The sequence below is a fragment of the Pezoporus flaviventris genome, unplaced genomic scaffold, assembly GCF_033815535.1.
Source record: "Pezoporus flaviventris isolate CSIRO_AGI_PZ_B2104156 unplaced genomic scaffold, CSIRO_AGI_Pfla_v1 ptg000041l, whole genome shotgun sequence".
NCBI classification, from domain to species: Eukaryota; Metazoa; Chordata; class Aves; order Psittaciformes; family Psittacidae; genus Pezoporus; species Pezoporus flaviventris.
Window position 1 is genome coordinate 12,402,624 of NW_026892589.1, and position 14,712 is coordinate 12,417,335.

The window sequence follows — 14,712 nt, forward strand, 5'->3', positions numbered from 1 at the left end:
CAGCAATGAAACTGCCAATTCATTGTACAGAAATCATCAGCTGTCAGGTGGTTCTTACTACTATTCTATAGCAAGATTTATATGAGAAGTCTCCTGAGACACAGCTGCATATGGAGACTCCAGTTAGACTTGGCCCACACAAACAAATGCAATAGAGAGGGAACAATCTCAAACTAAGAAAACAACCTATATCTTTCTTGATCCCCTGAGCCACCCAACTCTGTGCATTTCAATGTGTTATTCTTAGCAACTTATTCCTCCTACTGACAGCTTTCCAGGTAATAGTAAAGTAGCATAACATTAACTCTTGTGTTCAAGTTAAATAAAAAAGTTAGTTAATTTGATGTTTCTTTTTTAGGACTGCTGTTCTGAGGAGTTCTGAAGACTTCATTGTGCTAACAAAGAACAACATTCACTTCCCAAACTTTAATTACACCATGGAAGTGCAAACATTCCTCAGTGTTTTCTGAAGAGTGAGTAGTTGTGCTTGGAAAAAACTGCTTGTATAAATGGGCACCTTCTTTAATAAAAAAGGTTGTGAATTTAGATCTGTATCTGCTCAAGTGACAAATATCAAGTTTCTGTAATTCTTTAGCCCTGTTAATCCTTCAGGAAGCAAGAGAAATCAGGAGAGCTTAGGAATAGAGCCTCCCAGAAAAACACTGTTTCTCTCATACACTGGGCAACAGAGTTGTTCAGTCAGATACACTGGTTTATGTTAGGGTAAAATCACTAAAATACAGCACAACAGACATGTGCTTCACATTATAAGGTGAAGGTATTTAGTTTACACAGGTAAAACTGTGCTGGTGATAATATCCAAAGAGGAAAGAATTCATCTTGATTCCCAGATCCCGGTGAGGGATGTATACATCTGGTAGCTACAAAATCAAAAGCTCATATTCTTACAAACTGAGCACGTTTCACGCAGGTTCTAGTAAGTGTGAAGTTCCTTACCTGTATCTGTAGCTGCTCCAGCTTGCTTTGAAATTAAACAACTGTGTGTGTTCTTCACAGCCTAAATATTCCACCAAATTTAAATACCTCCTGCACTTACAAGATCAGTTCTTCGCTCTGTCCAGTTTTCCATCTGGGAGATACCCTTCAGGAAGCACAAGAGGAATTCTCTGAGGCGGCAGTGAAGGTCTGTGATACCACTATTTTTTTTTTCATGCTCAGTGTTAAAACATTAATTAGTGCATTTACTTAATGCTCTTGTTGTACATTTTGCTGTCTGACATGTAATGGAATTGTTCCAGGTTCAGGACCTGATTGTGTGAGAAGCAAAGTAAGCTCAGTCTTCAAGAATTAAATGTGCTTTAACATCTCACCCATTGGACCCATGTTGACAGAGTTGATATTATTTTGCCACTATTATAGCACACAGAGGCCCTTTTATAAAGCACAGTGCATTTAAATAGATCCTATACAAAGCTGTCACTCATGGTCATCTTTTGATTCTACTCAAGTGGATCCTAAATTCTAAACCATATTGAAGCAAGGGTGTGATGAGGTGTGGGGAATGATGACTTGGAATGATGTTTGATTCTCCTTCACTCTTGTAGTCATGCCCTTAACCTGCAGTTGCTGCACTTGTGTAGATGTATCATGATGGTCATCTTCCAAATGAGCATGATTGTATTGCAGGAGATTTTGCGTTGAAAGGCCTAGAAATTTCCAGCAAGTGTTCACAGAATAGCTGGAGCAGATTCCACGATATAGAAGCTGAGGCTTGAAATTACCTAAACTTGTGAGTTTTCCAAAGCAGTGAACACAAATAAAATAACAAAGTGTTGTTCTTCCATCTGGGTAACCTCACAGTTCACTGAATTACGATTAACTCAAAAGCAAATCAGAGCTTTCAGGTCTGTGTGCACATAGCAGATTTATGAGAAGTTTTGACAAAAAAATCCTGCTGTGACTCCAGTTGTAAATAATTACACAAAGCATTTATCCAGTGTTTATCAGCCTGTTGTAAAGTGGTCCCTCAGATCTAGGTCAAAACTCTTGTGTAACAGCACTCTCTTTTTTTGACTTGCAGCATAACTATTACTACACTATGGGTTTTCATCCTTTTGTGATGCTAACATGAGTGCCATAACTGTCTAGGAGCCGCCAGCGTGTTCCAAAGCTGCACTATGCTGGAGCTGTGCAAACACAGACCAAAGAGGTGTTCCCTCTGACCTAGCAACCAACCTGACAGAGCTCTGAGCCTAAGGCTAGCAACATTTTTATAGGCAAAGCAGTTTCTGAGAAGGCTTTTGGAAGAAGACAGTGGAGTAGTTTTGAAGATGTTTAGTGTCAGGTTAACACTGGGGTCAAAATGCCAAGAATGGGTTTGCCCCACATTTTTAATCCTTTAAACATCAAAATACCAGTCTGCAGAAAGATTATTTTGCTGCAGTTCAGCTGAAATATCTGCTGCAGGAAGTGAGCAGCACAGGCTCACTGGCTGAATACAAGCTGCTGGCAGAGTGTGCCTGATGCCAGACCACATCCTGGTGGCCTGACCATTTGTCAATCAAGGGGTTTATTGGCAAGGAAATGTCATTCTCTAATCTCTCCAAAATTAAAACGAGGGGCAGAGTAGTTCAGTGCAGCTATTTAAAAAGCAAGGACAGTGAACGTTGAAGAGCAGTGAATAGATTGAGCATAATACTATCTAAAACAAGCATGGATGTTTTGGCAAAGATCATACACAAACCCTGCCATGCTGCTGAGCTGGAGTGCCAGCTTGTATAAACAGAGTTGCTGGTTTCAGAGCTACCCAAGTGAGTGAGGGAGTTAGAAATGATCCTTCTGATAGTTATGTTATATTAAATGATCCTTAAATGATAGTTAATATATTTCAAGAGAACCCTTTTTGACATCAGTGACATGTCATAAGAATGTAAAATATTATCACATCAGAGGTCCACCAGCCCAGTGTCCTAAAGCCACCAAATATCAATAGCAGAAAAGAGAGAAATAGAACAGGTAGAGAATGCTGCTCCCCCTGCAGCCTGGCTGCCCGGCAAGTCAGGAAAGCTACTTTAGACAGCTTATAGCCTCTGGCTGCAGGAAGCCCTATTGATTTCCTCTTGGTTCCAAAGGGAATTTTGTGATGGACACATGCAAACAGCCTTTAGCCTTCCGAAAGAAAATAACTACTTGAGGTGCAAGGGAGCAAGGCTTCAGCCAGTGATCAAGAAAGCTCTTACTTAACAGCTCAATTCTGAGCTGTTACAGAGGAGAAGGCTTCTATGCCATCAAGAACAGATGTGAAGTCACCTCTCCCCTTAGGGCTAGAGAAAACCTCCGATCCTGGAAAATGAGGAGAACTTTCAAATAAACCCTAAGTGTCCTGCAGGCTTCAGAGGCTGAGAGCTGGCCAATAAAACACGTCTTGGCCACAGGCTGTGGAACCCTTCAGCACAGGGAAAAGGGCATTTCATGTCTGTGCCAGCAAGGAGAAAGCAGAACACATTACAGTGTGTTTTTCTGAGTGACTCACTGCCTTCAGAGAATACAAATCAGATCGCAGTGAATGGGAAGCAAATGATCGCATGATCTAGGGAACTCTGATTCAAAGCACTCAAAGTCTGCCAAACTTAGCTCGCAGTAGGATGTGCAGGAGAGGGTGGAATCAAGTAAAAGCTTTCTCTGAGCTGGTTTGTTAACATCAAGATAGCAAAGCAGAGCATCAGGGGCTTTTCTGCAAAGAGAAAGGAAAGGAAGGGAGGAAAACGTGGTTTTCTTTAGATGTCTCTTGTCATCCAAATGAGTACCTGGAGATGGGAGAAGGCAGAGGGCTGAGCTAATGGAATTTACACCAGACATATCCTCTTGGAACAGTTTACTCTTTCAATACTTGATCAGGCAACCAACTATAAAACAAATTCTAATTGGCAGTGACAGAGTGAGCTGGGAGGATCTGCTGCCCCTGGAACTGACCTTCTGTCCCTTCAGCTAAGCAAATTCCCATTCAAATTGCTCATCTAAATGAAGGAGAACAGGACTTAGAGATCACTCAAGTAAACCAGTCAAGAATGAAACAGCACTTTAAGTCCCGACAGCATGTCTGAGGCAGAAGGCATATGGTTGTTGTTATCAGAGGTTGGATATTCGTATTATTGTGTGGATTAGTATGTCTTTCAGTTTAATGTTATGATTTTGTGTGTGCTGCCAGCTTTTCATTGTCAGATTTAAAAGGATTTCTTTGTTCCATGCTTTGTGACTGCTTTTTGATCCATAAGCTGATGCGAGCTGTGCATCAGGTCATGTTCTTGACAGAGTAAGAAACTGGAAGGTAGTAAAGGCTCACATGATTCTTGACACTCTCTAGGGATCGAAGAATGAAAAATATCTGATATCCAGCATGCTAAGATGTGCTCAGGAGTTCAGAGTTGGTCTTGGATAACATGATATTAAAGCCCTCAGGCATGGGCACTTTTGTCATTGCCAGCTCCTCACACATCCTTGCTGTTGTTTTCAATCTGCTTTGTCTATGATTGAACTTCCTGCAGTTTCCTGCTCCTTCAGTTAGTTCCATACCATGTCTTCCTGTTCCCTTGTCCCCATAATTCCCCATGGCCTTGCTATCCCAGATACTGCAAATATGGGCAGTATTATTGAGGTAAAGACAAACACTTAACCTTTGGGATCCTTCCTTCAGTGGGGAGAACTAAGGGATATCATTCCAAACCGATTTAGGTTTCTGCCACCCTCCCATATTTCCAGATTAGATTCTGAAGGGCTAAAACTAGATTCCTCTTGTCTGCCTCACGGAAGTAAGTCCTGTGGCCAGAGGATGTATTTTCTAGAGTCAGCTAAAAATTGCTGCTCTCCCATGGTGGGTTATGTGCCAGCGGGAGAGCGTTGGTGTTGAAACAACTTGTGAGGTGTCGATTCAGTTTCGCTAGGGTGGGCGATGGCAACACAGAAAGACAATCCTCCTCCAGATCTGCTGATCCATCATCATTATCCCTATTGTGCTGTGTCAAATGAGAAACCCAATGGGGAGGATCACTGTTGTAAATTCTCTCTGCAGTTGGATGAAGCAGTAAATGCTTTTTTCTTTAATTTATGTTGGGAATTGTTGTCACAGAGCCACCCTGTGAAAGTTTGTGATGCTGGCAGCTGCTGCACCAGTGGGTCCAACGAGAACCAGGATAATGCAGAATCTGAGCCAAAGCACACCAGTGAGTGGGTTGTTCGTTGATGAGAAGCTCAACATGACCCTGGCAACGTGTGTTTGCAGGCCAGGTCAACTGTGTCCCAGGCTGCACCAAAAGATGTGTGGCCAGTAGGTGAAGGGAGGGGATTCTCCTGCTCTGCTCTGGTGAGACCCCAACTAGAATACTGTGCCCAGCTCTTGCAGCCCCAACATAAGAAGGATGTGGAGCTGCTGGAGTGAGTCCAGAGGAGGCCATGGAGATGCTGCGAGGGCTGGAGCAGCTCTGCTTTGGAGACAAGCTGAGAAAGCTGGGCTGGTTCAGCCTGGAGGAGAGAAGGCTCCGGAGAGACCTTAAAGCAGCTCCAGTGGCTAAAGAAACCTGAAGAGGAGCTTTTTACAAGGACATGTAGGGATAGGACAAGGTGGAATAGCTTTAAACTGAGAGAGGGGATATTTAGATTAGATATAAGGAAAACAATCCAGTGAGGGTGCTGATGCACTGACACAGGGTGCCCAGAGAAGCTGTGGCTGCCCCATCCCTGGCAGTGTTCAAGGCCAGGTTGGAGCAAGCTGGTCTAGTGGGAGATGTTGCTGCCTGTGGTAGGGAAGTTGGAGCTAAGTGATTTCAAGGTCCTTTCCAACCCAAACCATTCTATGATTCTGAGATTGTACCCTGGTTTTAAGATGGAGTAAGGATGTGGCACAACTTGAGCTCATGCTGTGACTTACCTTGGACATTTAACCTTTTTTTCCTTTCATGGATCTTTAAAAAGAAAACAGAAGAAAGCATGTGACTTCCCAAAATCTTCTGATTTCTTATATACTGAATTCTTATATACTGGATTCTTATATACTGTCTTTGGAGAGGCACAGTGGCCTACTGCTCAGCATAGAACAAATACTTTGACCTAAAGTGCTTTCTTCTGCCTTTGCTTTACTCTCTGAGGGAATGGTTTGGAAATGTAGGCTCTGGGGTGAGTTCTTAGGGCTTCCTTATAGTGGAAGATTCCAGGCTCCTGCCTTTGCACTGCTGCACATCAGAATCCCAGCTGAGTCAGGAGCTGACCAGCACCATGAAAAGAACATGGAGCCAAGAATCATCTCAAAGCATGACTCCTGAAGGAAAGAAGTCCAAAAGAGAGATTGCTTGAAAACGTGGTCCTGGGCATCTTTCTGCTCCAGCCTTACCACCTTCCTGCAGCCCTGGATCGAGAGACTCTGGAAAGAGGCCATGGAGCACGTAAAGTTTCATAACTCGCTGTTGAGGGCCTCCTGGTCCATCCACACTAAACAGGCTCATTTTAGATGATTTCAGTGACATGAAGCATTTTCTGAAAGGCCCAGCTGTTCTCTTGCTATTGCTCCTTTAAGCTTGAACTCAGGAATTACAAGGAAAAGTGCTTTTATTGTCTCTATGTGTTATTTTGGGACATTTCATTCATACTCATTGAAACTGTAATGTTGGATTTTGGCCTCTTGTTTGCTCTTAGCTTCAAACAGGCCTTTCCTCCTTCACCTCCTCCTCATGAACAGCTCAGTGCGAGTTGCTTTGTGCACTGATGTGCAAGGGCAGAGTGCAGCTGAGGAGCACCATATTTGGGGTAGATTAATCTGTGCTCCAACACCTTTTCAGTCCTTTCTTTTTGTTATACTTGGACATGTTCTATTTTTGTCGGAACAAGGTGAGAAGGATGCTAATGTATATATTCTGCCCTCCTTTCATCTAAGCTTTGTTCTTTGAGCTAACCCAGCAGTTTGCCATTCCGTTTCCCACATATTTTAAAATACATTGCTGGGAGATTATGCTAACAGCATTTATATCTTCACTGGTAATATGCATTAATTGTATTAGCATTCATATTGCAGCATCTTATATATCTAGAGTGGGAAAATATTATAATTGGCATTAATGCGTTCCGGTTCTGACACATGAGCTCACTCTCCTTTTGGAAAGAATTACGCTGAATATTCACTTAAGACTGATTTTAATCTCCTTTTACATTTATATGCATATATTCTTCCTTATCCTCTCCCCTTTTCTTTTTAATTCTGTCAGATTTGACTGTTTTTGTAATAAATAGAGGGTTTTGCTAACTTGTAGCTGACCTAAAGTCCTTTTAATGATTTCATACTCCCTGGATTTCCCACTGCCAGTTTGTCAGTTCCCTTCACCTCTTTCTAATGGTTTACCTGCTATTATAAGGGTTATGGTGATGTTTCTAAAATAAGCATCACATTGGGCAGCTCACCATCATGGAAGGTGCATGAATTAGGTGGTGCAGATCTCTGCTTTTGCAGCAAAGATTAATTCTGTGAGATTATAAATGTAAAGGATTTGCTCATTGTGGATGGGAGAATGACTGTTTCAGCCATGCTTCTGCTACCTCTTACAGGCAGTTGTTATGTCCTTGCTCTGAGCTGTCTGAAGTGTTAGGATGGCCTGAGGTTATATGTACAGCTTCTTTGTGAGATTTCGTAGCCCAGAGGAGGGCTGACAGCAGCAGACTTACAGGTAATGCCTAACTCCTGTTTGACCAGTATAGAGGTGAAAAACTCCCCATAAACTTGCTAACAGCGAGTAGCATGGGGGGGTGGGGGGGGGTGGGAATTCTCCTTTATTTAGCAACTGGGGTGAGAGCATCCTCCTCCGGGTGACCCACCATAACCCCGGTGTCTGTGCACAGCAGCGGGAGGCCTCGGGTACCCCGGGGGTTATCCCCGGAGGGGTCAGGGCGGTGGGGAACCGCTCTTCCCTGCCGAAAGCAGCCGGGGCAGCCGCTGCCTCCTTCTCGCCCCGCCCGCCCAGAGCCCGGGGCACGCTGCGGGGCCGCTCTCCGGGCTGCTCGGGGCGCTGTGATTCCGCGGGGCCGCGGCAGCCGCTGCCCGGCGTGTTAAGGGGGGTTCCCGTTCTCGCTCCCGCCCTTCCCAGGCCTCCGCAGCCGCCGCCATGGTGTCGTGCGCGGCTTTCCAGAGCTTCCTCTTCGAGTACGACACCCCCCGCATCGTGCTGATCCGGAGCCGCAAAGTGGGGCTCATCAACCGCGCGGTGCAGCTCGCCATCCTCGCCTACGTGATCGGGTGAGCGGGACCGGCCTGACCCCCGGCCCCGGGGAGGGGGCCCGGGGCGGCTCCGCGCTGAGAGCCCCCGGTTGCGATGCTAAGGGGAGGGAGCCAGCTGCAGCTACCGGCTGCTGGGACCCCCTCTTTTGTGTCAGGTCTTAGGGCTGAAGGGAGGCTGGAGATTGCCATGGGTGCCGACACCAAGAGGTGACAAGCTGGGGGTGGCAGGGCTTAAATGGGATAAGAGGGCTGCTCAGGGAAGCTGTTAGGCAGGGGAGGACCCCTCTGGAGTGGAGACCATCCCAGAGGGTGGTCGACATTCACCCGGCAGGATGTGCATAAAAGCAGTGATTATACCCTGCCAAACCACCCTGAGAAAAGGAACATAAGGGAGATTGCTTGTCTTGTGACCCCTTCAGGTGACACACGAAAAAAGGAGACATTCCCACTGCCGGTGCTGATTTATGGCATTTACGTGATGGTTTCTTTCTTGCAATCCTTCTTTGACAGGTGGGTCTTTGTATGGGAGAAGGGCTACCAGGAAACAGACTCTGTGGTCAGTTCTGTAACCACAAAGGTGAAAGGAGTAACGCTGACAAACACATCCGCCTTGGGAGCCACGGTCTGGGATGTGGCTGACTATGTCATCCCTCCTCAGGTATCCGTCACTTTCACATGCAGAGGGGGGGTTCTAACAACCAGCTATTGCTCTGCCAAAGTCCAGCAAGGTCTGAAGCAGCTTTGGCTCCAGCGTGGCCTTGATATGAGAGAATGAAGCAGCTTTGCTTTGCTGCAGATCATGTTGAGCACCTGCACTCCTAGCCCTGGGGAGGCTTGTTTCAAGGAAAGAGTGTCTGTGTGTTTGTATAGGAGGGAGAATCTTTCAGGCTTGAGGAACAGAGTTTCAGCAGTAACCACGTGTGCTCTTTCTTACTGCTGTCTAAAGCAAACAACTCAAAGTTAACTTGTTGGCAGAAACCCCAAGAATAGCCTGCAAGTCACTTGATCCGGAACTGAACAGGAGGTATTGCTGTAGTTACTGATTGACTCTGTGTGAATCTGGGCTGTGTGGGCAGTATGTTCAGGGCTGCTGGTTGTGGGTCACTCTGCATGAAGTGTAGTGAGGTAAAAGTGGCAGATTTAGCCAGATTTTGGCCAAGTGATCCTATTTGCGTGTCGGTGGAGAAGCAGCAAACAACAGATCCTGAACTGTGCAGATTTGAAGATCATGGAAGCTGTGCTCCCTGGAGAAACCAACAAGGACTGGTCAAATTTCTAATAGATAATTGCAAAGAGTGGGAGTTGTGCTCAGGCTTGCAGCTGGAGGTTGATTTCTGCTTCTGCCTCGTGACTCCGTGAGGAGCTGTGTGATCCCTGTTTTCATATGTGAATGAGGAAATTTGGGCCAAGTGGGGGGACAGAAAGGGTTGCTAGTCCCACAGTCCTCCCTCCACATAAAGGCAGTGGCATTAGGCAGTACATGCGGGAATCTGCTCCTTCAGTGCTACACCAGCACTGCCCAAAGCAGGTTCCCTCTGTGGGGCCACCTGCGCTCTATCATTTGGCACAGTACCTTGGATACTCTTTGCAGACTCACTCTGAAACTTCCTCCTTGTTTTGCATGCTCAGGAGGAGAACACGGTGTTTGTCATGACCAATGTGATACTGACACTGAACCAGCGCCAAGGCCGCTGCCCAGAGGTAGGTACAGGATCTGCTTATATCTGCCTTGTCAGGGTGGGAGTGTGGGGGAGAGAGTTCATAGAGTTTAGTGTAATTATTGCTTCTTTCCAGCTTCCAGATGATAAAACAGAGTGCGAGGTGAAGAACAACTGTGTTCCAGGGTATGCCAGCACTCACAGCAGTGGTAAGAAGCCTGCTGCAAGGGCTCCTTTCAGTGTGTTGTGATACCTGTGTGCTGTGCTGTGAAGGAAACAGAATTTGACTTCAGTCTCCTTGTTCTCATTCTCTCACATCTAAGAAAACTGAATGGGAAGCTTAAGTTTTTCTTCTGGGGGGCGAGCAGATGGGCTTAGTCTGTGGTGGGTGGATGCTGGATAGATGTGTGTTTTGGTGAGTTAGCAAACAGGGCGAGAGCGTTTGCAAGACCTTGAGCCCGTGAAGCAGTGTTTCATGTAGATGAGGATTTGACTCAGAAAAAGGATCTGATGCTTCTTTCTCTGAAATTTCACTATAAATTGCAGTGGCGGTCTTGGTACTGGCACTTCACCTCTGAGCAGATAGCTTTTACCTTATGGAGTGAGGAGATATCACAGGGCATCTGCTGCCTCTGTATTTTTCCTTGGTGGCATCTCCATTAACATGACTTTCTAGGCATCCAGACTGGGGAGTGTGTACCATACAACAGCAGTGTTAAGACCTGTGAAGTCTTTGCGTGGTGCCCTGTGGAGAATGATTATCACATACCCAAGTGAGTGCTCTGTTCTCCTACTCTGCATCGACCCTCCTGAGAAGAGGCTAGCAGTATGCACATTTACTTACTTTTCCTATTGTTTTGTAGGCCAGCATTTTTGCAAGGAGCTGAGAATTTCACCATTCTGGTGAAGAACAACATTTTGTATCCCAAGTTCAACTTCAGCAAGTAAATAGTGTGGGGGCCCTTCCACTGTCTGGGCTCTTGGACAGTAAAGAGGAGCTGGAGGAGTGGAAGAAAATGCAACAGATCTCTCTCTCTGTTCCCCTTCTAGGCGAAACATCCTCCCCAATATCAACTCCACCTACCTCAAGAATTGCATCTATGACTCTCGGACAGATCCCTTCTGCCCTATCTTTCGTTTAGGGAAAATAGTTGAAGCTGCAGGGCAGAACTTCCAGGAAATGGCTGTGGAGGTATTTCGCAGATCCTTCTATTGGGCCTCAGTTGTGTAGAAGAGGAGTGGTAGGTGGTTGTCCCCCTCTGCCTCGTGGCATCAGCCACAGGACACAGAATAGCTGCAGAGGGGTGAGTTACTCTGGCCAGATGGACTAGAGCGAGTTCTGCTTGACAAATACTTGGCTTTGGCTTGTTTGGGTGGGGTGATCTGCAAGGCCCTTCTATAGTAGCAGGACTGTTTGACTGGGACTGGGACATGGGTCAGTAAATCAGGGTCCTGGGTCAGCAGAGAGCCTAGTGCTGGGCTGACTGGGCACTTGCTCACCTTCTCCTCCCCTTGACAGGGTGGAGTCATGGCGCTGCAGATCAACTGGGACTGCAACCTTGACAGAGCTGCATCCCACTGTGTGCCAAAGTACTCCTTCCGCCGCCTGGACAACAAGGACTCTGCTCACACTGTCTCACCTGGCTACAACTTCAGGTAATGTGGCTGTGGAGGGTCACCTGGTGTCCCCGAGGCTCAGTCTGCCACTGGTGTTAGGAAGTGCCTGCGCTCCTACAGCTGCAGGTTCTCCTTGCTGTAAAATGTGGAGAGTTTCTCTGCTGCTGTTAACACAGGGCAGGTCTGATCTTCACTGTGTGCAAACAGCAGCGGAGGGGAAAGGTCAGTGAAGCTCCACTGATTGCATCAGTCTCTTTACATCATCATTTGCATGGCCATTTGGGCCAGCCTTCTGGGGCATGGCAATGTGAAAACTGCTTCAGGGTGTGCTGACAGGGGGAGGTTTGAGAGCACTGGGGCGTGGAGATTGGAGACTAAGCATCTCCTTTACTGTGGACAGGGGAAAAACCAATCTCTAGAAAGTGGCTCTGCACCAGGAGCATCCACCATAAACACACTGTGGCCAGTATGGATAGATCCAGCACCTCCAGTAAAACACCAATGCAGAGCTGGGTAGCTGGTTGTATCCAGACTCAGAGCTGTAATAACAGGGATTGGCCTCTTGCTGAGATCCATTTGTGAGGAAATGTGGCTCAGGGTTATTCTTGCTTTTAGAACCACAAACTCTCAGCACAGGGGATCTCTTTGATGGAACCTGAATGGTTTCACTGAGAAGCTGCTGTCATACAAACACGTGTGTTTGGGAGGTGCCAGGCCTGCAAGTACTGGGGTATTGGGTGAGACTGGCTGGAGGAAATCACAGCCTGGCCGGGATGGGCTCTGAAGCGTTCTTGCTAACTCCAGACCATAGTGCAGCCCCTTACCAATCGTTCCTCTTTTCTTCCACCCTCTTCTCTGCTTCCTCCTGGCTTAGTCATCCGTGCGGTGGAGTAAGTCTGATCTCACTTATTCTCATCCCCCTTCCCTATCACTTGCCTGCGAGTGACATTGTATGGGACAAGGAGCAGCTTTTGTGTGCCAGGTTGAGTGGTGCTGCCTGCTCCCGGCCCTGCCCTCTCGTGGCTACCTGCACTCATGCAGCTTCCTGCTTGCCTCTCTCTGAGAGGGCTGATCCTCATGTGTGGCTGAGTTTCTTCCTGTCTGTCCTTCTGCTTTCTCCCCTTCCTGTGCCTTGCAAGTTTCCTGATTTGGCTTGTGCTAACCGCTATCTCAAATTCGCCTGTTTGGAGCTTTTCTCTTCTGTGTGCTTGCCTGCATTACGTCTTCATCATTTTGGTACTTCTAGAGACAAGCATCATGTTCAGCCCATCCTCTTGGAATGGGGAGCACACCTAAGTGTTGCATGATCAGCAAGCTGATCAACATAAGCAGCCTCAAGATTTTCCAGCTAAGCTCTGACCTATCTTTTCTCTAGGTTTGCAAAATACTTCAGGGATAGTAATGGCACTGAATCACGGACACTTGTCAAAGCTTACGGCATCCGCTTTGATATCATAGTGTTTGGAAAGGTGGGTGACTTAATTCCTGGAGGTCTTGTGGGGAGGGCTTTCAGAGATGCTGAGAAGCACATTGACCCTTGTAACTGTCTTCTAGGCAGGAAAATTTGATGTCATTCCTACCATGATTAACATTGGCTCTGGCTTAGCACTGTTTGGCGTGGTAAGTGACCTATCTGCTCTTGGACTCAGCTGTGGGTTAGTGCTTCACTTGCGAGGATCGTTGTTTTAAACTTTTCCACTGTCCACCAGGCAACGGTGTTGTGTGACGTTGTTGTTCTGTACTGCATGAAGAAGAAATACTACTATCGAGAGAAGAAATACAAATACGTGGAGGATTATGAACTGGTGAGTGTCAGTGAAGGCAAAGTTGCTTCCTTCCCAGTCTGAAGAGATTGAAACAGGATGTAGAGTCTGCATCAGAGATTTTGAGCCACTTCTCTGAGGAAACTTTGTCTTTGTTACAGAAGCTAATTTTTACCTCAAAGCTGCTGCGGAGAAGAGCATTAGAAACAAATATTGTCATGTTTCCTGGGTAACCACTCTTGGAGAGGGAAATGTATGTTCAAGAACTTGTCATGTTCCCACTGCACCTCTTTTTTGGGTTGCAGTCCTTGGCAGTTGCCTTCTGAGAGCCGTAGACAACAGCTCTGTCCCTATCAAATCCTTCCTTTTTGGCTTTGAGGGTTCCTGCTGCTGTGAACAAACTCGTTCAATGGGTTGGTATTTTCTGGGAGGAGTATGCTGACAGCCACAGCTACAGCTCCCTCCAGGACCCAAATGATCTCTTTGGCCAATAGGACTTAGTGATATAGTGGGGTTGTTTGACTGCTACCAAGCACAGAGCTTGGCCCTGCTGCTGTGTTTGCTGGAAGTGTTGCTACAGAAGGTGGATTTCTAAACCAAAAGGCCTTGTGGCACTGGAAAGTAAAGTCAGAGTAGTGCAGAGGGGTTTATGTGAAAGGAAGGGAAAGGAAGAAGCTATTTCTAGTAGAAACCTGTGATCTCTGATCCTTGCAGGGAGTCGGTGAGACATATGGAACAAACTCCTGACCTCCTGTGCTACAGCACAGACTGCTGCTGTGAACGTGACTCTGACCCTGCCGTGAAACCCACCTGCTCTTCCCTGGGGGAACAAACCTGAGAAAGGGACTTTTTCTTCACTACTCTTCACTACTTCGGCTGGCTGGAGCTAACACCCAGAGAGAAGAACTGGGTCTGCTCCTTGGCTGCTGTCCTTCCAGGTTAATTGCACTAAGCAAGAGGGAGAATTGCGCTTTTATGCCAGGCTTCAGCACTGGCTAAGCCTAGGACGGGGACTGCTCTGACATTCTCATTTTGACAGGCCTCCTTTCTGGTAGCAGAGAGCACAGGGTGACAGGCACAGATTCTTCCTTGCAGTGAACATGGCCCCTGCCAGGTCTTCCCTAACCTTGGATGAGCAGCTCTTTGCTGTTGTCAACTCACTTTTCCTTGCCCTGAAGGATTGTCATGCTTAGCTGAGCCTGTACCTACCCTTTAATCATGTCTCCAAGCTCCAGTGGCCACAGACTGAGACAAACCAGTGGCTGGTGCCATTGTGCTGTGGTAAATGGCTCACTGGTTACAGATTATTCTGTTTTTTTTTTTTTTCTGTTTTGTCTCGTTTTTATGGTACTACTTTAAAATTTACTTTCTTTTTAATAAAATATTACCATCTCTCAGCCCTCCTAAGGTCCTGCAAGCTGGGTTTTACTTGTTTATTTTTCCTCAGGGAGAACATGTG

The 14,712-nt window shown here is 46.5% G+C and overlaps 1 protein-coding gene across 2 annotated transcripts; it reads left to right on the forward strand.

Annotated features, from left to right (window-relative positions):
• Positions 1 to 7,549: 7,549 nt before the first annotated feature.
• P2RX4 (purinergic receptor P2X 4) lies at positions 7,550 to 14,650 on the forward strand. 2 transcript variants are annotated; one of them, XM_061466274.1, is made up of 13 exons: positions 7,550 to 7,667; positions 8,085 to 8,233; positions 8,726 to 8,873; positions 9,845 to 9,916; positions 10,010 to 10,082; positions 10,550 to 10,646; positions 10,737 to 10,817; positions 10,924 to 11,065; positions 11,393 to 11,529; positions 12,866 to 12,959; positions 13,045 to 13,110; positions 13,200 to 13,295; positions 13,968 to 14,650. In XM_061466274.1, the coding sequence occupies exons 2-13, from the start codon at positions 8,103 to 8,105 to the stop codon at positions 13,998 to 14,000; spliced, it is 1,170 nt and encodes a 389-aa protein (XP_061322258.1). In that variant the 5' UTR covers positions 7,550 to 7,667; positions 8,085 to 8,102; the 3' UTR covers positions 14,001 to 14,650. The 2 variants fall into 2 exon arrangements, with proteins under 2 accessions (XP_061322258.1, XP_061322257.1); XM_061466273.1 differs by lacking the exon at positions 7,550 to 7,667 and having other exon boundaries at positions 7,987 to 8,233.
• Positions 14,651 to 14,712: the final 62 nt, after the last annotated feature.

What these genes read in the sequence shown, in the direction of transcription:
- P2RX4 (XM_061466274.1), top strand. Translation starts at nt 8,103, where the DNA reads ATGGTGTCGTGCGCGGCTTTCCAGAGCTTCCTCTTCGAGTACGACACC. An exon ending in ACTATGTCATCCCTCCTCAG is followed by an intron (nt 8,874 to 9,844) that starts GTATCCGTCACT and finishes TTGCATGCTCAG; the next exon opens with GAGGAGAACACGGTGTTTGT. An exon ending in CCCAAGTTCAACTTCAGCAA is followed by an intron (nt 10,818 to 10,923) that starts GTAAATAGTGTG and finishes TTCCCCTTCTAG; the next exon opens with GCGAAACATCCTCCCCAATA.